General features: G+C 39.8%; 1 protein-coding gene across 1 annotated transcript; it reads right to left on the minus strand.

The window, feature by feature from the left end:
• Nucleotides 1-2,532: 2,532 nt before the first annotated feature.
• Nucleotides 2,533-21,523, minus strand: slc2a3b (solute carrier family 2 member 3b). The gene is given in 12 exon segments (XM_061674464.1): nt 2,533-5,164; nt 6,243-6,446; nt 7,246-7,347; nt 7,435-7,539; nt 11,877-12,064; nt 12,167-12,182; nt 12,184-12,330; nt 13,519-13,759; nt 13,829-13,989; nt 15,230-15,337; nt 21,202-21,301; nt 21,401-21,523. Coding segments are annotated over 11 exon segments (1,557 nt in total). The 5' UTR covers nt 21,226-21,301; nt 21,401-21,523; the 3' UTR covers nt 2,533-4,903.
• Between the last annotated feature and the right edge of the window lie 1,333 nt (nt 21,524-22,856).

Raw genomic sequence — 22,856 nt, forward strand, 5'->3', positions numbered from 1 at the left:
AGTGTGTGCAACCTCTGTCAGCTGCGCAAGGTCGGCCGGCATGTTGTGGCGTCCCTCACATGTCTGTATGACGCACACGTTTTTTTCCTATATGTTAACATTTTGTGAAGTCACGAGCCCCCAGCACTTTACTACCTCCCAGGGCTCATCATGCCTTGGCTCAGGCCTCGGTCCGGCCCGCGCACTCCACTCACTGGTCACGCCGCAGCATTGCAGTTTGTTGACGGTGCTTTTCATGCCCCAGTTCACTGCAATGAGGAAGACTTGAGCGGACTCTTGCAAGGGAGATGTTTGCCCGCCGGGCGACACAGTTAGATGGCCCCATTCCCAGCCGGCCAGGGGGCCCCCCAGGCTCCTAAATTTGGGTATTTACGTCTAAAATGAATCATTATGAACTGAATTGCTTGACTTTTTTTTAGGGGGCTGTCAGTGCCTTTTGTTAAGGGTCGGATCAGGAAGCAAATAATTCCAATATAAGTACAGTTTACTTAACATCAAGGGCTCCTAATATTTTAGAGGGTGTGAATATGTTTTGAAATTAGTGCAACATCAAGCAGTTTCACCCCCTCATATTTCATATACAGTGGTGTCTTGAGATACGAGTGACCCAACTTCCGAGTTTTTCGACATGCAAGCCGTCGCCTGGACAATGTTTTGCTCTGACTTGTGAGCAGACATTTGAGATACGAGTGCTGTATGTGTGAACTCAACTTCACAACAATCAGCGGTTTCGCAGCTAGAGAACAATTCTTCAAAAAAGAGGCTTCAAGTTGTTTTATGTCTCTCCCAGTTGAAGTTTACAGTCAAACTAAGCAAAAAGAATGACACCATGTGTATTTCAAACAACCACATACCTTTGCCTTAGAAAGTCAGACTAGCTTAATGCTAACAAACAAAAACTCTTTATAAAAATGGGTATTTGAATACAAATGGAGGAGCAACACATATAGAAAGACAATATAACAATACTCACACTTATATAGCATATTCTTTATCCTCTGTTAAGAAAGAAATATTATTGCAGCTTCAGAGCTGAAGAAGCAGTACAATGGCCAATTAAAAAGCAAAACGTGGCAAAAACAGTTGTATTCGTTACATTTATCTAATGATGTCATTGCTGTATGTTTTTATAAAGTAAAATATAGAGGAATAATCTTTCATTTAAAAAAGTTCTTTTTGGGGGGGGGGGTTTAACAGATGAAGAGCACTTCCATTTGGGAAAAAGAAGAGTGTTTTAGTTACGATTGTGGTTATGGAATGAATTAAAGTCATTTCCCAAGGCATGTCTGTACATTTGTCTTCATTCAATCTTCTAATGAGATAAGTTTTAGGCTGTGCAAGAACATACGGTAAGTGTTTTCTAGGGGTGAAAGCAAAATTATACTGTAATCCCAAAAAGATCAGATAAAATAAGGATGCAGAAAATACATTTATTGTGTGTTGTGTGTGTGTATCAGTGGATCTAATAGTGATCCCTGTGGGACACCGGGGCTGCTAACATCTACTACTGACAAGAAGTTAATTTACAGTACTGTATGATGACAGGATGGGAAGGATGGATGAATGGATGGATGGACAGACAGAGAGACAAACACACAAAAGAATGAAATAAAATGGAAACAAAACCAAAGCAAACATTCATTCATTTTACGTACTGCTTATCCTCACTAGGGTCGCGGGTGTGCTGGAGCCTATCCCAGCTATCTCTGGGCAAGAGGCGGAGTACACCCTGAACTGGTCGCCAGCCAATCGCAGGGCACATATAAAGAAACAACCATTCACACTCAAATTCACACCTACGGGCAATTTAGAGTCTTCAATCTACCTACCATGCATGTTTTGGGGATGTGGGAGGAAACCGAAGAAAACCCACGCAGGCACGGAGCGAACATGCAAACTCCACACAGGCGAGGCCAGATTTGAACCTGGGTCCTTCGAACTGTGAGGCAGATGTGCTAATCAGTCGTCCACCGTGCTGCCCCCAAAGCAAACTGAAAAATGAAAAACAAAATAATAAAATACACTCAAAATACAAAAAAGGCCGGTCTGAAGAGAATTTATTTATTTTTATTTATTTTTAAAATTAAGGGATCCTGTGAGAAAACAAATAATATTTTTAGATAAACTGTATAATTTAGCATGATTAGAAGGAACAGAGGAATGTTTTCTTCAAATAATCACTATTAAAGTACATAGATTTTAGGCCAATCTTCATATCTAAATGCACTATCTTTTGAGAGCTGCATGACCCAAAAGGGAGTCTGCCTTGCCTAGTGAAAACATCAACATAATCAAACATCAAGCAAGGCAAAAAGGTTTAACTCTTGCTCGTGTTTCATAATTTATCACACGGCCTGAGCCTACTTTTTGTTTGGTTTTATTTTATCTGCCATTTTGGGTCGCTCTGCTGAGCAGGCGGTGCTGTCACACACACACAAACCGGACCAAAACGGACCACTCGCACACATTAAAAATCCATGGTGATAAACATTTGGTTCATTGAATCAAAGCAGGACACAGATTATGCACACATTCAAGTCAGACAGTCTGTAAACAGCTGTACACATTTATTTCCATTCAATTAAATTCATTTCAAAGCGTCTCACACCCACTTGACACTTATCTTTTACCGATAAAAAAATTCAAACAGAGCAAAATATACATAATGAAGGCTGGCAAATATAGTGGCATTCAGGAGCAGTATAGTAACAGTCCAAAGACAGAAGTGCATGAAAGATAAGAGCATTGAACAAATGCACACGCTTATCAATATATTAGGTATCCCTAGATAACAATGAACGGCCAATATAAGTGAACTTAAACATACAATGACATGTCAGCCAACAAAAGGATCTTGCAGGGTAGGTTGCATTTCGATATACCACATAAATTGGTAGAACGTTTCCAGTGGATTAATATTAAGCAAGTGCTTTAGACAGTAATCATAAAAGTCTGACACGGCAAAGTGCAAATGTAACCCCGCTGCGCAAGTTCCGTTCAACTGTTAAAGTTGTTATTGACACTGCAGCAGTATTAAAAACAAATAAATGCTCATTTTTGTGCATTGAAACCATTGACATAAATACAAGTTGCTAGTGTTTTTCATGGATCTCTTCACTGACCTGTGACATCACTCAATTGATTGAATCAGTAGGCCTCGAGTGTACACTGTTCCCCTGCATAGTCGCCATTCGCACCACTCACCTAGTCGCTGTTTTTATGCTTTGCCAAAGCCCTGTCCAATTGAAAAGTATTGCTTTGATGCCATCTTGTGGCATCTTGGTACCAATAAAATATGTTGAAGTGAGCGCAGGAGCTTCATTTAGTCAGGCCGTAGCCCTGTTTAATAGAAAAGTAGTACTTTGCTGCGATTTTATGTCATCTGTAGCCAATTATAATCCCCTTTTAGGGAGGCATCAGTTGTAGATTTTTCACTTTTCAGAGCAGGGCTCGGTCCCGATCACTCATGAATAGTGAAAATTGGATAACACCACAAAATGGTTTATACTGCACTGTAATTCCTGTAGCCAAGGAACTATGTTGAAGTGAGGGCATGAGTTTCATTTAGTCAGGCTGCAGCTCTGATAAATAGAAGTAGTGCTTTGGTGACATCTTGTGGCATCTATAGGAAATTATAAAAGGAGGGAGTCAATTACTTACAGATTTGAGCTCAAACTCATTTTAGTTCAGGGGCCACACCCCAATTTCAGAATGTCATATAAGTGGTAAGTGATCATTTAAGTGCTCATCAGTGTGACCTGCAGAGGACAAAATTAGCAACAACAGTTAGTTTTACTGAAAAAATGTGTTCTCAATCCCCTCGGGTCGGATTAGTCCCACCGATGGGCTGGTTCTGACCCGCGCGCCGTTCGTTTGACAACCCTGTTTTCGCTTTTTGCAAGAGATAGGCACCGAGCCTTGTCACTAAAAGCAAAAATCTCTGAGTAATTGACGCCCTGCCTTTATAATAGCCTATATATGCAACAAGGTGACGGCAAAGCATTTCATTTATGCTAGTTAGACAGGGATCCACAAGTAAAGGGTTTACTGCACAGTAAGCTCTAAGAGGCCACCAGATAGCGCCAAGGCAATACTCTTATTGCTTTGGCTTGAGCACAAAAACAGAGAAAAGGATATGTTAAAAAAAAAATATATATATATATATATATATATATATATATATAGGCACATTTGCAAATGTAAAACCAAGAAAATGCAGTGGATCTTGGTGCTCTATTTGACTGGGAAAAAAACAGCAACCAGGTTTAATGCAAAACGCACAGTAAGTGAAGAGATTAAACTACACCTCATTGTCACACAATCAAGTTTCTTATTGGGAGTAGACATTCACACAGATGGTGTTTCTTCTTTAGCAGCCAAGTCCAACACATTCACAATATATTCACACCCAACACGGTTCCCGTGCGACAGGATGCAATAAATGACCTTGCTTTGATGTATTTATTTGAAGTCTATCGTAAGTATTTCTCTGTGCATCTCAGTGGAGTGGGGGTGTGGGGCTGTGGGGGTGGTGATGGTTGAAGAATCCCTGCCATCAGTGTTTTTGGGGTCAGCCTGGCTTTTCTGAGCTTGACCTCAATATCTAAAAGCTCAAATCCAGCAACCTTCTAACGCCGCTGATGGCCGGGGGGTCTTAACACTGAACACATGTTGATCCTCTTAAAAAAAGGAGGCAGTATGTGAGGAATGTCAACAAACTTTTAAGGGTTAGCAATTCCGTTTAAACAGGCTTGCAAGGACCTCAGTTAATTATTTTGGTATTTCCAAGTGGGAAAAAAAATACCCTGTTTAACGTGATTTGTTTTAAACTACAAGAGTCTTGCATGTGATGTTATTACACTGACCTTTTCTAACCGCCCTCTCTTCACATGACTTGGCTCTCTTACGGCTTCTCCGCAGGAAGAGCCACCATGGGGACCTTTTCCGAGGGGGACATGGGCGGAGGTTCTTTGCTCCCGGGCAGGCCCACAACCACCGCTTCCGGCACGGGAGAGCTAGAGGACTTGGCGCCGCTCGCGGCGAATCCTTGAGCGATGTCGTCAAAGGTCCTTCCTTTGGTCTCGGGCACCCGCAGGTAGGTGAAGATGAAGAAGAGGATGAGAAATACCATGAAGATGATGAACACGTAAGGACCACAGAGTTCCTAAGGGAAACACAAGTTGCAATAGTATTACATTAAAGTCAAAGTTCAACATGGGAAGCAAGTAATATTTGAACTGTTGAATTTTAAAAAATAAAACTATTCTTGTAATATGCTTTTAATTTTTGGAAAAGATGACTTTATTCAAAAAAATATATAGGACTATATTCTTGGGGGGAATCAATTCAAGTAGGAATGTCAGACTTATGTGATAAGGTCGCAATCATATCAGCGCTTTTAATTGACCTGAAGCTAACGTAGGGATAAGTAATTGGTTTATTATGTTTGTTTTATTGGCGCACCGATTACCATCGAAGAGAAAAACGTCCTAATGTTGTGAGAACAAATTCATATTTTTCAGGGGGAACGGTGAAATATTATAAAGTTATATTTTTTTCAAGAAAAATTGCCAAAAAATTCATAACAATCAAAGACATATTTTTTCAGGTATCAAGGCTCTAAATAATGTTACGAGAATAAAGCGTTGTTTTCCAACATCATGTTGTAAAGGCCTGTAAAAGACACCTTTACAGGAACCCCCGCTATTTGCTAGGAATAGGGACAGAGCCCAGCTGCGAATAGTGAAATTCTGTGAATGTTTTATTTTTTTAATCAGTAAAAAAAGGGGGATTGGGTGGTTATAAGAAGTTTTTTTTTTTTTTTTATGCAGGTCTCCATTGGATATGCCTGAAAATAATTACATATTTTGAAAAAATAGGACTTTAATCCTAAAATAATACATACATGCATCCTGCTACTACGACTATTAAAAAAAGATTCATGCAGGGATGTCAGATTTATGTGATGGTACTTCACAATCATATCAAAGCTTTTAACTGGCCCTGAAGCTAAGGTCGGGAGGAATAATTGGTTCATTATGCTTGCTTTATTTGTGCACCAGTCCCCATATGTAGGTATGCGTTGTTTTTTTTGTTTTTGTTAAATGCCACAACATAATTATATATAAAAAATAATAATAATTGGCCCCGCCCCCAAGCTACAGCTGACGGACCCCTGGAGGTCCCCTGATCCTAGAACTATTAGTGTCACTGACTATATCTTCTTGTGTGTGAATGTGTACCTCCAGTTTAGGGAATCCAAGGCCCACCAAGAAGTTGGCGGTCCAATTGGAAAAACCAGAAACGGCCATGGCGGCGGGTCGAGGCCCCTGGGAGAAAAGCTCGGCCACGATGAACCAGGGGATGGGACCAGGACCCATCTCAAAACTGGCAACGAAGGCGAAGACGCCCACGATGGCCAAGTAGCTCAGAGATGGGCTTGTTTTCTGCTCAGACGGAGAGCAAAATGTCAACACAATAATACAATATAATACAAAGTAGAATTTTCATATCCAAAATAAGCACCACAAATTAAAAACTTATGATGATTTATAGGTAACTGTAAAATACTTGGAATTTTAAAGAATTCACAAATTTTAACTTTGGTTCATTATTAAAAAAAATTGAAAACCATTATCATTATAATTATTAAAGTGGCATACTGGTACAGTAGTGCCTTGAGTTACAAGTTTGAATTTGTTCAGTGGCTAGTAACTCAAAACACTCATATCCCAAATCATCTTTCCCCATTGAAATGAATGAACATAATTAATTAACAACATGTTTCTTTAAAAAAAAATGCTGGTTAATCTACAAACATTTTTGTAATGTTTTGTTTAAAAATAAGAAAAATGGCACTCGATAATATTGCACTTTCCTAACAGTAATGACGACATAATCAAATGTAAAGAATCTAAAATTTTGGGCTCATTTTTGGACATTATGCTGCTCCTTCTAGTGTGCACGCCTTGGCCACTTGATTGCAATATAATAAAGACATACAGATATACATGAAAACGGGTGGCCCTCAGCAAGCCACAATAATATTAGTCATTCTTCGCAGAGGATAAAGACTATATGCCTATGAGTAACCTACCCAGGGCGACGGGCTGCGGAAATGTCATGAAAGAGGCTACTATGTCAGTCCTGTTACTGACACCGACCAGCTGGCATAGGCTCCATCTTCCCTATGACACCTAAACATCATCAGCTGTTTTGTACTGGACTCGTGCAATTGTCACTCACCACCAGAGAGAGGGAGATGGTCATAACCAAGGCAGAAATCGCCATTCCACCCAGTCCTATGAGGTGTAAGGTCCTTCGGCCTGCCTTTTCAACCAGGAAGAGCTGGAAGAAATAAGAAAAGCTTGATTAAAAACAACAATAATAATAACTACACTCAAATGGACGACAAATATGACATCCAACACTCACGGACACGACAGTGAACACAGTGTTGACCACTCCAGCTCCAATGGTGGCGTAGATGGGTTGAGTTACACCTGCTGTAGCAAAGATGCCCGTGGAGTAGTAGAAGACCTGACAAATAAAATAAAATAAAATAGAGTTAAAAGTTCAATCATTCGGTGCCAGCCATTTTTGAGGATTTTGACCTATCTTTCAAGGCCTACAGGATATTGTGTTCGATGATTATGTACATCCCAAATATACCAAATTAAAGCATGGACTCTCTTCTTTCAGCAGGAAATAAAAGCTTGATCCTACCCTTTTCCATTTGTTTGTTCTATGGAGTGAAACATAGGTAGGTTTTTCATTTTTTGGTCGTGTATTAGCTTTTTGTGAAAAGCAGCATTTATGCAACAGTACCTTCGATGCTTTTATATTTTTTTGCTTTTTGTCACACCTCGGACGTCTTAAAGTCTTTTCATTGTAAAACCCAGCAAAAACAACTCTTAGGAATGGCTTTTAATTGCAAAAGAATCATGTATTTAGCCTTCCTGGCTGTTGACATGGTCCTCGTCATACAAGATCTCAGATCTTCTGGCACAAACACACAATTATGCTACTACAATAAATACCCTGCGAATACATATAGTACATTATTTCTTCCAGTGTAAAAAATGCTTCAGCTTGTCTGACTTCCAGCCTGTAAGTGGCGCCATTTCTGGCGCGAAAACATTGCTGTGTGCATATAATCAAGGCTGAGAGGGCTTTGTTCTAAAATCTGTTTTGGTTTTATTTAGTTTTTCATTTTCAGTTTGCTTTGGGGGCTGCACGTTGACTGACTGATTAGCACATCTGCCTCACAGTTTTGAGGACCCGAGTTCAAATGCAGCCTCGCCTGTGTGGAGTTTGCATGTTCTCTCCCTGCCTGCGTGGGTTTTCTCCGGGTACTCTGGTTACCTCCCACATGCCAAAAACATGCATGGCAGGTTAATTGAAAACTCAAAATTTCCCATGGCTGTGAATGTGAGTGTGACTGATTGTTTTTTTATATGTGCCTTGCGATTGGCTGGCGACCAGTCCAGGGTGTACCCCGCCTCTCACCTGCAGTTAGCTGGGATAGGCTCCAGCATACCTGTGACACTAGTGAGGATAAGTGGTGTAGAAAATGGATGGATGGATAAACATTGGGCAGCATGTTGAACTCATGGTTAGCACGAAAGGTGATCTAACAGGAAAAAAATACCCTCCTGCTTCCCTACTAAGTGATAAACTGTAGGTCACAAAGGGTGGAGGTCACAGCCTCACGCTGCGGGTTGCGCTGTGGTCAGCAGCCACAAACACGTCCAGTCAGCCTGGTTCCATGACCTTATTAACACATCCATTATAAATGCCGCGCTCGTCTCTGCTGACCCATCAAAAAGCTGCAATTATTCCACTTGATCTAACACGGCCCGAAGGCCAAGGAGAATTCTCTGTCATGCGCTTGTCATGAGTAATTTTGTATCGTTTCAGGGGGACGCTCCTTTAAGTCGCTTCATTTAGAAGGATACTGGGTGATTAGGGCGCTAACAGGGCTGCAAAATTCTGGGGATTTTCAAAATTGGAACTTGACATGGAAATTAATGGGAAAAAGTCAATAAGTTACAAAACTGAAGGTTGATAATTAGTAGGTTACTTAAATATAGTTGGGGAAAATCCATTTTAGCATAATTCTGACTAAGACACATGCAAGTACAGTGAACCCGTGCATTTTTGCGTTTAGTGATTCGCACATTCACATGCTTGTGGATTTATGGGGAAACCTGTCCTCCATGTTTCACTTTGTGCTCAGACTAAAGCACTAAAACTATCACTGCTACCTTGAAGCATCTTGATGGCAATAAAGTATGACGAATTGAGTTGAAGAGCTTCATTTAAACAAAAGTAGTGATTTGCTACCATCTTGTGGCATCTTCGTGTGAAGGAAATATGTCGTAGTGAGTGGAGGAGCTTTATTTATTTAAAAAAAGCTGTGGTTTGCTGCCATCTTGTGGCATCTTGGTGCCAATGAACTATGTTGAAGTATGCCTGTTGCCTCTCACCTGAGCAGGCTTCATCAGTTCATGCAACAAGGCTTAGTTAGGACGCACTAGCAGTGACGCTGGTAACGCGTTACAAAGTACACGTTACAAAGTAACGCGTTACTCTGAAAAACTGCCATTTTGTGTAATGAGCAAATGCGTTACTTTTCCCAAGAAAGTAATTAGACTACATTTATTTCTTCAAACCAACAATAGTTACTTTTGCATCATCAACGTCTCTCACTAAATATTAATTTGTAGCTGGTGATTCGAAGAAAGACCCGTCCAAATGTGCAGAAGCATTTCTTCTTTTCAACAAATAGAAGAAAGCGATTGGGAAGTGATTGTTTATTACAAAATGCACAGTGTAAAGTGCAAAGAAATGCACAATTTCCCCGTTGCCACACTATTTTTGTTATTTTGCTTCGTAAAAAGTGTATTTGATTGTTGTTACTTTTTTTTTATTTACACATTAAAAATACAGTTTTACTGGCGTATTAAACGCACAATGCATTGTGGGTTAGTTATTCATACCAACGTGCGCGGTCAATATATTGGTCATGGAGGGTAAGGACTGACTCATTGAAGGACTTACAATACTTAGCTTAAATAATATTTACAATGAAAAGTGAGAACTCTCAACTTGATCTGGAATCCAGACTGTGAGCTGGTCTGACCCGCTTCACGGCTGACATCACGTAATAAGAAATTTTTTTTCTAGCTCTTCGCATCAAAATTACTGTGGTGGTAGTAATGGTGTGTGTGTCTGTGTGTGTGTGTGTGTGTGTCACTCACTTTCACCTCTACGTACAAGCACTCACAAACACACGCACATGCACACACATACACACACACACAGTTGCCTTCATGGACCGCAATCGGCAGTGTACTGAGAATGGTGTGCTTGTTTACGTTTAGCAACTTACTGTACTGTGTTGGCATGTCAAGTCTACACTGATTTAATGTCGCTTCAACTACACTAATATTGAAGTTATTGACTAATGTTGAAAGTCACTGATGGTGTAGCGGTACACTCGCCTGACTTTGGTGCGGGCAGCGCGGGTTCAGTTCCCACTCAGTGACGGTGTGAATGTGAGTGCGAAGTCCGCTGGGACAGGCTCCAGCGCCCCGCGAACCTAACCATGATAAGTGTTGTTGAAAATGGATGGATGGTTCATGTTGATTACATCATTCTGTAACTTGTGTGGCGTATATTACCAAGTAATGGGTACAGTTAAGCTAATGCTTTTTTTTTGTACTGTGGATAAGTGATATATTCCTGTTACTTATTTCTAAATTTGTTACTTTTGAAATCAAGTAATCAGTAAACCAACTAAGTTACCTTTAAGATCAAGTAATCAGTAAAGTAACTAAATTACTTTTTCAAGGTAACTGTTGCATCATTGCGCACTAGCCAGTGGAAAACGCTCTTTACGCTCCAACTTAGACCACGTTTCATTTTTTTGGAATGCAAAGAAAAGGGGAGACCCGTTAAACCACCTGGCTGTCCACCAGAGTGATTGAGTTGAAACTCCCTCATTAATATTCCATTCAATTGTAGGCGATCATGGAGTTACACAATAGTCGAGGTGGCCGTGCTGTTTGTTGGAGGCGGAATTTCTTTGGAATGGACGGCATTATAAGTTCTTCTCTTAAGCAATATTTTTTCCACCTTTGTGTACATGGCTTCTCTCACCCCTCTTATTTAGACAAAAGTAGCGCTTTGCTGCCGTCTTGTAGAATCTTGGTGTCAAGGAACCATGTTGAAGTGAATTGAGGAGTTTCATTTAAAGAAAAGTAGTGCTTTGCTGCCATCTTTATGACAAGGAATCACAGTATGTTGAAGTTGAGGAGCTTTATTTAGACACAATTTGTGTTTTGCTGCCAGATTGTGGCATATTTGTGCCAAGGTACTATGTTAAAGTGAGTTGAGGACCTTAATTTCAACAAAAGTATTGCTTTGTTCCAATTTTGCAGCATCTATAGACAATTCTAAACTTTCATAGGGGATTCAATTACTCATAGATTTTCACTATTTACAGCAGCACTATTATGGGGGTTCACTGTATGGTGGTCCCTTGACTTACAGGTTTTTTGGGCTACGAGCAGTCGCTTGGTTGATGTTTGCTTTGTGTTTTGAGCCAAAATTTGAGGTAGGCGCAAGCTTTGGATATGCCACCGTTCGTGTGAAGTGAAAAAGAATGGCGCTATTAAGGTACAGTAGTGCAATGCCCTCACTTGTGGGCAAGGAGCGCTACCTATTTTCTATGGATGTCTGCTTATGAGCAAACAAAATGTTTATGTTTCTGCTTTAATATGATACCACTTCAGTAAATTCCCCTAAATTCCCAGTTAATTTCCACAAATTCCTATGGAAGAAATTTTCTACCCCTTTGCAAGCCTACTCACTGCATTGATGCCCGAAAACTGCTGAGAGAGCTGCAGGACGATGGCAATGATGATGGGCTGCCGGTAGTTGTGAGAGCGGAAAAGCTCCAGGATGGTGACTTTCTTCTCCATGGCCATCCGCATCCCTTCCTCCTTCATCTCGTCGATGTCGTCACTCACATCCTCGCAGCCACGCAGACGCACCAGCGCTGCAGGGGGGACAATGGTAGTAGGAATCGGAGTGAGAAGGGAATATGAATGAAAACTTAAGGTGAGGTTGTGTATGTTGGTGTGCGTCTGTGGGTCAGGACCTTTCCTGGCTTCATCCTTCCTCTTTGAGGACAATGATCAGGTATCGAGGGCTCTCGGGGCAGAAGGGCAGCATGATGCTCTGCAGGATCGCAGGCAGAGCAGTCATGGCCAGGAGGATGGGCCACAAAGTATCAGAACCCAGAAGAGACTCCAGACCAAATATCTATTAAAAAAAACAAAAAACACACACATTACCATAATTGTGTGCAGTGGCGGCTGTGACAGAGCACAATATTCTGTCAGTCTTGAAAGATGAGTCAAAATGCTCTAAAATTGCAGGCAATATGGGTCACTGTGGCGGCACTGGTTAGAGCGTCTGCCTCACAGTGCTGAGGACGGGGGTTCAATCCCCGGCCCCGCCCGTGCGGAGTTTGCATGTTCTCCCCGTGCCTGCGTGGGTTTTCTTCGGGCACTCCGGTTTCCTCCCACATCCCAAAAACATGGTAGGTTAATTGACACCTCTAAATTGCCCGTAGGTGTGAATGTGAGTGCGAATGGTTGTCTGTTTGTACGTGCCCTGTGATTGGCTGGCAACCAGTTCAGGGTGTACCCCGCCTCCTGCCCGATGAAGGCTGGGATTGGCTCCAGCACGCCCGCGACCCTAGTGAGGAGAAGCGGCTCGGAAAATGGATGGATGGATGGATGGATGGGTCACTGTGTTTTCAATATGGCTGGCATTGAATTAGTTATTTAAATATTATGTACTTTTCAGTCTCACAGTCAACATTATTCCATTTAACTGCACATCATGACAAGTTATATTTAGATGGGGGAAAGAAATTACAATAAAACACATTTTTTAAAAAGCCACAATACAATTGTGGCTTGTTTAAATACTGTGTGGCTAGCAGCTCTGGGAAACCAGTAGCCACAGTGGCTGGTGACCAAAAACCTTAATGTCAAGCCCTGGCTGCAACAAATGATTATTTGAATAATTGATTAATCTGTCGATTATTATTTTTTTGACTAATCGATGAATCGGATAAAAAACATTTTCTTTTAAAATATTCATCCCTTTATTCAAATACAGGAAATTATTTCAAATGGACTGTGCAGAAAATGCACAACCAAATGATTAGGATTCAGTTACTGGTTTGGTCTGTAACATGTTAGAAAATGGGAAAATGTTGATCATTCCAAAGTCAAAGCAGATGTTTGCAAATGTCTTCGTTTGATTAAACACAAAATAATCAGTCTGCTTTTATGACGAGTGACAGAAATCTGAGAATATGTACTGTTAAAAAGCTGAAATTTTATGTTAAACATGGTTTCTAAACAATTAATCAAAATAGTTGTCGATTAATTGATTAATTGTTGCACCTCTATTTAAGTGCAGGTTGTGCTCTCATACCTGCGCCACCAGGATGCCAATAACCACGCCCAGCTGGTGAAGGGTACCGAAGGCTCCTCGTAGGGCGGTGGGGGCGAGCTCGCCCACATACATGGGCGTCAGTCCCGTGCACAGACCGCAGAAGACGCCGATGATCAAGCGTCCTATGATGACCATCTCGAAAGAGCGACTGAGGCTGGACAGTCCCATCAGGCCCCCACCCAGCAGGGCCAGGATGTTAGCCAGCAGCATGGACTTCCTCCTGGACAGGAAGGCAGTCAAAGGTGACGTTTTGTGATTGTGACATTTTTGCATAATGTGAAGTTGTCACCTGCCAAACTTGTTGACCATGGCCCCCACACTGAAGGAGCCCACCATGCCGCCCACGCTAAAGATGGCCACGGCAAAACTCCACACCATGGTGGTGGCTCCCGGGCTGAAGGGCTCGTTGAAGCGCTCCAGGGACACATTTTGGAAGAACCTGCGCAGTTTCTGTTAACGTCCCAGCAACATTTTTTTAGGGTTGCCATTTAACATTAAGAACTTACAATATGCATTTAGTATTCATCAATCCACATGGTGGCAGCATAGTTTGAGTAAAGCCCTCTGTGTACAGGCCAGAAAAAAAATAAACGGCAACACCTGACATGATGTTATTCCCAAAAATACATTGAACAAAAATACGTTTATATTTTTGTTCAGTGTATTTTACACTGTCGTTGAAACAATTATTACATGGACACTTGCATCTACACTTTTCATTAAGTACACTTACACATATGGAGATACAATAATATTTCAGAAATTATGAAAAAAAAGGCAAAATTCTAAAGCGTTTGCTACCAAATGTAGCTACATTTTCCTTTGGCAAACAGAATCACTGGGTTTAATATTGCATTAGTTTACAGACATGTTAAACTTCAATTACGTATTAATGCAAATTTATTTGCATATATTTTGCTCCTATTATGTAGCGAAACGAGGTAAAATATTAGAGACAGCTCCCAGTAAGATCCGCTTCACCAGTATAAGGCATAAAACCTAATGAAAATAATGAAAACTGTTTTACCATAGTTATATTTTAGAAGTGTATAATTAATAAAAAGAAAAATAATAACAATCATAATAATAATAATAATATATACAATTGTAAAAATGTTTTCAAATTTACACATTTTCATTATCATTTTGTATCACTATTATTATACTAAATATATTACTTACAATAAATTATTAAAATTACATGTAATTCAAAATGTAAGGTCATTATAATATTGAAAATGTTACTTAAATTGTAAGAATTAATAATCATAAGAACAATTATAATAATTGTATTATTATAAGACTACTACGACTAGTAATAACAATCATTTTATTATTATTATTATTAAACAACATTTATAATGAAAGAAATTTTGTTGCCAGAGTAAAAATGTATTTTGAAGCAACAACAACAAAAAGTTGTGGGGGGGGGGGGGTACAATTATTCAAAGTAAATCACAGAGATTGAACAATGTTTATGCAATTAAATGTATTTTACATGTCTATTAAAAAAAAAAAAAAAAAAAAAACTGATCTGTAGCTGTATTTCAGACAGAATTGTTGCCGAAGCGGTAACTAATTTTTTGGCCCATGACTGGTTTAATGTTGGATGTTGAGTGGATTTTCTACATTGAAACATAAAAAGGCCGATAAAAGTTTGCACGTGGCACAAGCAAACGCAAACACACACCTGTTCAGGTGCATTGATGACCCCGGTGTTGTATCCAAACTGCAGCGAGCCGATGACTGCAGTGGACACGCAGTAGAGCAAGTAGAAGGTGATTTTCTTCTGCTTGGGCTGTTTTGGGAAAGTGAGATGGAGGGAGGGAGGGAGGAGAAGAAATTGGAAAAGGATAAGATGAAAACAACGCATGGATGCATTTTCTAAAAGAATGGCCTCTGTTTGAACAGTGGATGTGGAATGTTCCTGCCTTTGGACAAAGCACTTGTTGTTTATGGAAACACTGGGCACCCGTCACACACGCACAATGAGCCTTTTCCACATCTCCGTTCTCACTGTCTCTTTTCAACCTGCTTGTACTGGCACTACAGCACTTGCTGTGTTGCTGGGAATTCTACAGTGAAAAGCACCTGCAGGGACTGAAACGGAATTCTGTTGTTTTCAAGGAAAGCAGGCTTAGTGCACAATAACGAGATAATTCAACAGAAATTTGCTGCATGCACAACAACCCTTCAAAGTCTCACTTTGAGAAGACTACATCACTTATTGTATGGTTTGTATAATTTAAAAATGTTCTGTAAAGACACATTTTGTTTAAGAATTCATGTTATATTGAATATTTTTATTTCCAGTTGTTCAAAGATTTATTGTGAATATTTAAAGAATTTACATTACATTTATTTTTACATTGTTAAAAGATTAAAATTGTGTGTATATTTTAAGCATTTACAAACTGAAGGTGCATAAAATGGAAATATAGTTTTAAAAGAAAAAGAAATGTACTTCTTTAAGAATCCATGTATTTTATGTAATCATTTTTTACTCTATTTTTAAGTTGTTAAACAATTAACTGAGTATGTACATTTTAAAGAATTTACAAACTTTTTTTATTAAAAAACATTTTATTTGTTTTTCAATAATGTATGCATTTTAAGTATTAATTTATTTTGTACATTTCTTTTAATTTGTACCATCCATTTGTACATTTTAAGAATTTACACACTGATGGTGTATAAAGTAAGACAAGATGCGCAAAAATATTACATTTTATTGGAAATAAATTGTAAAATAACATGGAATAAATTGCAGTCCAATTGCATTTTTACAATTAAATGTAGGAAGACGTCTCTCCAAATAAAATAATGGATGGATACCTCTATAGACCACTGCTTAATGTACTTAGTGTTCTTGGAAAAAGAAGACAAAAAAAATAAATAAATTTAAAAAATTTAAAAAGCTGAAAAAACAGCAACAAAGTGATAATACAATCACAATAATCCAATAATTGATTGGAAATCCACTTTATATCTAACTTGAAATTATTAAAAAAATAAATTCAAAGCTGCTATCTATGCAGATAGCAGAAAGTATTTCATATCTGAGTGTTCCTAGGGAACAAAGTGTATCAAAATAAAAGGCTCCCTCTGCTGAAACAAACTCTCTGTTCTTCCATTGACTCAAACGTCTACTTCAATGTGGGAAAGCACCCCCAAGAGAAATATGCAGTGCCTTCGTCTATCAGGTACCAAGCAAATGACTGCAAACCAGAACAACACACCAGAAGAAGTGAAGAATAACTGTATTGTAATACGGTAGCTAGAGTGTAAGAGTGGATGTCATCATCCGATCAAAGAGGAATATTGCAACCTCTTCTTTTGAAACGACTTTCGTCACGAGTCAGACATGGCTGACATATTGTATCAATGTTTGTGGTCCGTGAGGGAACGCAGGAAACGTTTGCACACAGCCTAAAGAGACACACAGAGAGGAACAAAGTACAGTACGTTTGTGTTACGAGAACGGCAAACAAGAAGTTTGAATGAGATACAAACTTACCAACCAAACGACAGGCACAGGTGCAAAAGTAATTTTTTTTAAAGCAATTTGGTAGCTCAACCAAAATGTTCTGGAAAACTATGCCTTAAAAGTCAAAACATCAAACCAGTCAGACCAGCAGCATGCGATGCATAAGCTAATCCTGAGACTTCAGCTCAGTGAGCATCTAAAGCGACGATTCTCAAGCCGTACCTGGGCTCCCTCTAGTGGTACTGCCAATTTAATGTCCATAATGTTACAGTGGCTTAAACATTTTAAAAATTCAGTACAATAAATTTGTTAAGTACAGTTCAGTTGTGTTTAACTTTGAAGTACAATGCATTTGCATTTAATCATGGTGAACTGTTTGTTTTCAAACATGTATTTAGGTACATTTTGATTGAACTCTTTATTTTAAATTTTTAACAATCTTTTTTTAAGTACAATCGCCCTGCTGCAATAACTTTTATTGTTTATTCCTAAAATGTATTAATTAAAATGTATGTATTTTTTTTTCAAATTAAATATTTGTATATTTATTCTAAATAATAAAATTTTAATAAACAATTTTACAAGGCCCCCTTCAATCAGAATCCAATTATTTCTGCTGTTTATGCATAACATAGGTCAAAATGATTCTGTGAAATGGGTTAAGTTTGACATCTATGCGGTTTGTCGGTTGAATGCAAAAGGCAATAAACGCCATAAGGCTTGTGAAACAGGTGGATTTGAAATCGCCAACAGTGTGACGCACTTTAATATCCATGCACCTGCTCACTTTGTGGTTGCTACCACCCACTCAACTCAGGCAACACTGTATTTCCGGGTTCTAAGCGAGTGAGTCTCAGCTGCCGCCAAGCCATAAATAAATAAATAAAAAAGTCTATAAAGCATACATATTTTGTGTTTTACAACAATACTTAACTACCGGTATATTCATAATTTATAATGTAACAGTGGATGAAATTCCAAAGCTTGTGGTCATGGTCACCAGTGATGATCATCGCGGCAGGTTCAATTCAAATGACTGGGAGCGGATGACGAGCTTAACCTCAAAATATCCCCCATTTTTTTAAATTTTCAGATCACGTTCCCAATTACTGGGCCAACAATCCAACGCTTGATGAATTGTGTTTCACAATGAGACTAACGGGAAACGAGCATCCCGCTGACTGTCGTGGAGGCTTACAGTGTAACGTTGCCGGAAGAGGTGGAGGGGCTGGAATGGGCATTATAACTGGGAAGAAAAAAAAAAAAATATCTAAGGAACCAGCCAGGGGTACTTGTCACGCTGGCCGAGGCCGCTCACAGCTCACCGTCGCCAGACGCGAGTGTGCCGACGAGCCGCTGAAGAGAAGAGAAGTTGGAGGAGCCTATCAATGTGGCGCAAATGAAGCGTGCGTAAAAATAACTCCGTGATCAAACGCAGCATTATCGAAGGACACAATGTCAATATGAATGCTTGGCCGCCCTAAACTTATAGAGTGACGCTAGTGTCACTGCTGCTTGCGTCACCGCATCTGCTATTCGCTAGTAAGCAGATATTCAGTAGCTAGATATGTACCAATCAGAGCCAAGCTGTTTTCCATAATTAAATTAGGAAAGATGAGCGACCCAATCAGAGCAAAGCTCATTTACATGTCGCATAATAATGAGAAATCTTGCCAAAAATACAATAAAAAAATGGTGGAAGAGGACCTTTTAATAAGATGTTTATCAATTATAATCAACCTATTATAAACAATACAATTTAAAAGTTATAATTATTACTTAATTATTAAAACAAACAATTTTACATACATATTTTTGCTCTGTTTTCTTTTATGCCACATCTACGAATGACCTGGCCCACCTGTCTGTTTTAAAAATTAAATGCAGCCCTTGAGAGAGACAAGAGTTTGCCCACCCTTGATTTCAAGCTTAATTTGTGCAAGAGGGAGGCAAAGTCAACACGCAGGCACTTGCAGCGACACGCTTTTATTGCCCAACTGTCAAGCGACATGACGTGCAAATTTACACCAGCGCCGTGACGCCTTTTAAATCCGGGGAGTGGCTGGGACTTTTATCAGTCCAATAGAATGGCACGCAATGTAGCGCTATGTGTAAAGGAGTGTTATGTAACCGAAAAAAAAACCACATTGTTATGCACTTGGATGCATGAGTCTAAATGACTACCCTAGTGGTTATAAAATATATTTCAATGTGACTACATCATTTTATTTGCTTGCCAGTTCACAAATACCAATACTGGTAACTTAATTGGACTTTGTGGACTCTGATGAAGAAGCCAGTTGACTTCCATCCATCCAGTTTCTATAGCCCTTGTCCTCACTAGGGTTGTGGGTCAGGTGGAGCCTATTGCAAATGTCTTTGGACAAGAGGCAGGGTACACCCTGGAGTGGTCGCCAGCCAATCGCAGGGCACATACAGACAAACAATCATTCACACCTATGGACAATCTTAAAAACTCATTCACTGCCATTGACGGCTGTTGAATTCAAATATCCATGTTAACATGAAGGCCTGGCAATGAATGAGTTGAGGGTTCAATGAACCTGAGAGGCATGTTTTGGGAATGAGGGAGGAAGATGATGAACCATGTACAAGCATGGGGTGAAACGCGCAACCTCCACACAGGAGGGCAGGACTCGAGATTTGAACCTTGAACCTCAGAACTCTGAGACAGATGTGCTAATCACTAGTGCGCGGTGCCACCTGACAACTGACTCGTATTCAGTAATTTCCTGTCTTTCAGTTGCACTCCAGCTGGCACAATTACCCAGCTATCGTATTATTTCTTCAAAAGTAACGTCTGTCATCTTGTGGCTCCTCTTTAAACTGGAGCGCACACTCTTCATAGTGCATGGAGGGTATTGCTTGATGTTGCCACACATCTGGCTTGAGCGAAGAAGGTGGCACTTCTTTTTAAAATTGCTTTCAAAAATGCATTTATTATATGTAACTAATTCAGTCCCATTTGTTAATAAAAGTTGAGCAAATACTACGTAAATTGTGATTCGGTTGTTTAAATAGTAACTTTAATATTGCAAAATGAACTAGTGAGTCCAACCCAATTGCAAAAAAACTTATTCATCAAATACATAAAATGAAATTCATGTTGGAGCTACTTCATATGTTAGCGTTGAACTAACAAGATACAAATGTGCTGACATAAAACTAGTTATCATTTTAAATTTGGATTGCGTCGGCTGGCAAAGAGTCCATGTTGCCTCCAGCTGACCTGTGACCCAAGTGAGGACATGCACTATGGAAAATAGATGAATGGATTCATTTACTAAGTTTGGGAGAAGATCTTTGCTTATTTATATGACCATCTAAGTTGCTGTAATTGGGAATTTCACTGCTCCCTGACAAAAATCAGAGCATATTAGTGGGCCCACCTTTGTTTTTCTATTCCCTGCATCACACATGAGAGCTAAACAATAAATCAAATTAAACAAAATGACAGATGTTCTAAACATTCACTCTTTTTGTGTGTGTATTAATTTAGACACTAATGCGAGTGATGTCAAAATGTTAAGTAATCTTGAGGATGACCTAACAGTGTGCAACATGTTACAAAGGAAAAGCCACCAGAAGATATGAAACACTTGGAGTACTGGCTTAAAGCAGACACATTATTAGGGACACCTGAACTTATATGTAGCTAATCAAAGCATCATAATGAGGGTTCCTAATATTTTTGGTGATGTTTAAATTCCTACTACTTCCCTAAGAATCTTTGGATGCAGCTCTTGTACTGGATGTCATTAGATGGTGCTGGTGTACCTAATGTTGTGTCTATGAGGAGTATTCTTCTTCTGTGTGTCCTTGCTCTATCAAATGTGCATTTAAACACGGAGGCACCACGCTCAAGTTGCGACTTGTCCTGCTCTCTTTCTCTCTCTTAGTCATGTCCCCAAAATGCTCGGCTCTCATCTTCCTTGTGCAAGAAGGGAAAATTACAGAATTGCGACTCTGTGCCTTAATGAACACCAGCTACTTATTCAAATGCACCAAGCCTCAGAAAACAAACAAAACTGTTTCCTTACAAACCAGTGGGAACTGAGGCTGAAAGTTTAAAGGCAAAGCAGAAACTGTATAACAACAACAGTTCTCCAATAAAAATGCTGCACTCACACAATAAAAGTAACAAAAATGTCTACCTTATCATCTTCCATGCGTTCCATCTTTACTTTTTGGGAAAGACCTTGAAGAAAATGGTATTTCCAGAAAAACACCTCTCTGTGCAAATAGCTGTCTAACCTGAAAGCAAATACATAAACAAGCAGCCTATGTCAATGGAGCTAGAAGAGAAATGGTAGTGTATGGCGATGAGGCCTACTGTACGAACAAGTACTGTACCTGATGGCCTGGGATGGTGCGGACCTGTTTGTGGTCCACAAGAATGAGATGGTCTGCTCTCACTTGAACAGCAGCACACACAAGAAACTGCTCCTCCTCTTCCTCCTCCCTCGACTACCTACATCATCATCTCCCCCTCCCAATATCGCATTTAAAGAGGAGTAACACAGTATCCCTCACTTGTTTATTTACTGACAAGATCACACCCAAAACTTTTGAACCTATTACCACCACCAAAATTATAATACATTTTAATAAAGATGCCGATAAAGGTTTGGATCCAGGAATTATTTTGAACTTTTACCATTACTGAATAAAACTATAGTCATGGGAAAAAAATAATAGACCACCCCACTTTCTTCAGTTTCTTGTTAATTTTTATCCACAAGAACCCATTCAAGTTTTAACCTTTTTTTTGGTCAACTCCTCATTAAATAACCAAACAATCTGACACATCGAACGGGTGGTGAGCACATCCGCCTTGCAGTTCTGAGGTTGGGGGTTCAAATCTGGGAGCCCTTCTGTGTGGAGTTTTCACCCCGTGCTTGAGGGACTTTCCTCTGAGTACTCATTCTTCCTCCCTCATTCTCTAAACTCTCGACTCTAATTTGAGCCACTGAGAACTAAAGTGGACTAACTCAATTTTTGTCATTTTTAAGTTAAGCACATAAATGAATAAACAAAAGAAATATCTTTCAGACAGAGGTGGCGGAACGGGGGGGGGGGAACGTGCCTTCCCACTTTTTACCCTACGTGCCCCAATGTGTGCAGCCAAAATGTCCCCTCGGAGAGGACAAAAGTGCCCCCGAAAAATATTGCGCAACATTAAAAATGTTGACATGTAGGGGGCAGTCTATTATTAGACTTTTAGCACTTTTCCTGATTCACCAGCGCAAACACTGGGCCAACTCCCATTTCTGAGACAGTGAGTAGTGGTTTAGTTTGGGTGACCATGTATCTGCATTTCAGTCCAAGTGAATGTTATTGATCATCTTTCATGAAATATTGATAGATTTAATGGCTGTTTGGAGCGTACTAAAATCTGGGTAAAACCGCAATTTCTGTAAAAACAAGTATCCATATAAACCACCCAGATGTACAGTAAATTCCCCTAATTATATTGAAGCCATAAAACTTTAAATCATTGTACGGTATTGTGTGAATGTGCACTGTGACTGACTGGCGACCTATCCAGGGTGGATCTTCCCTCTCGCCCAAAGGCAGCCAGCTCAACCGTGATGAGTATAAGTGGCATAGAAAATGTATAGATGAAAAACATCTCACACATTGGCTCTCTGTAAAGGTGTAGAATTTGGTGCTAATCCTGCATATGGCAGAAAGTGGAGCAGCTGGAGTTGTGGTGCGGCTGACACAACCTGGAGCTGAACATGCTCAAGACTGTAGAGATGATCGTGGACTTCAGGAAGCATCCTTCGCCACAGCTGCCCCCCATGCT

The sequence above is a fragment of the Phycodurus eques genome, chromosome 4, assembly GCF_024500275.1.
Source record: "Phycodurus eques isolate BA_2022a chromosome 4, UOR_Pequ_1.1, whole genome shotgun sequence".
Taxonomy (NCBI): domain Eukaryota; kingdom Metazoa; phylum Chordata; class Actinopteri; order Syngnathiformes; family Syngnathidae; genus Phycodurus; species Phycodurus eques.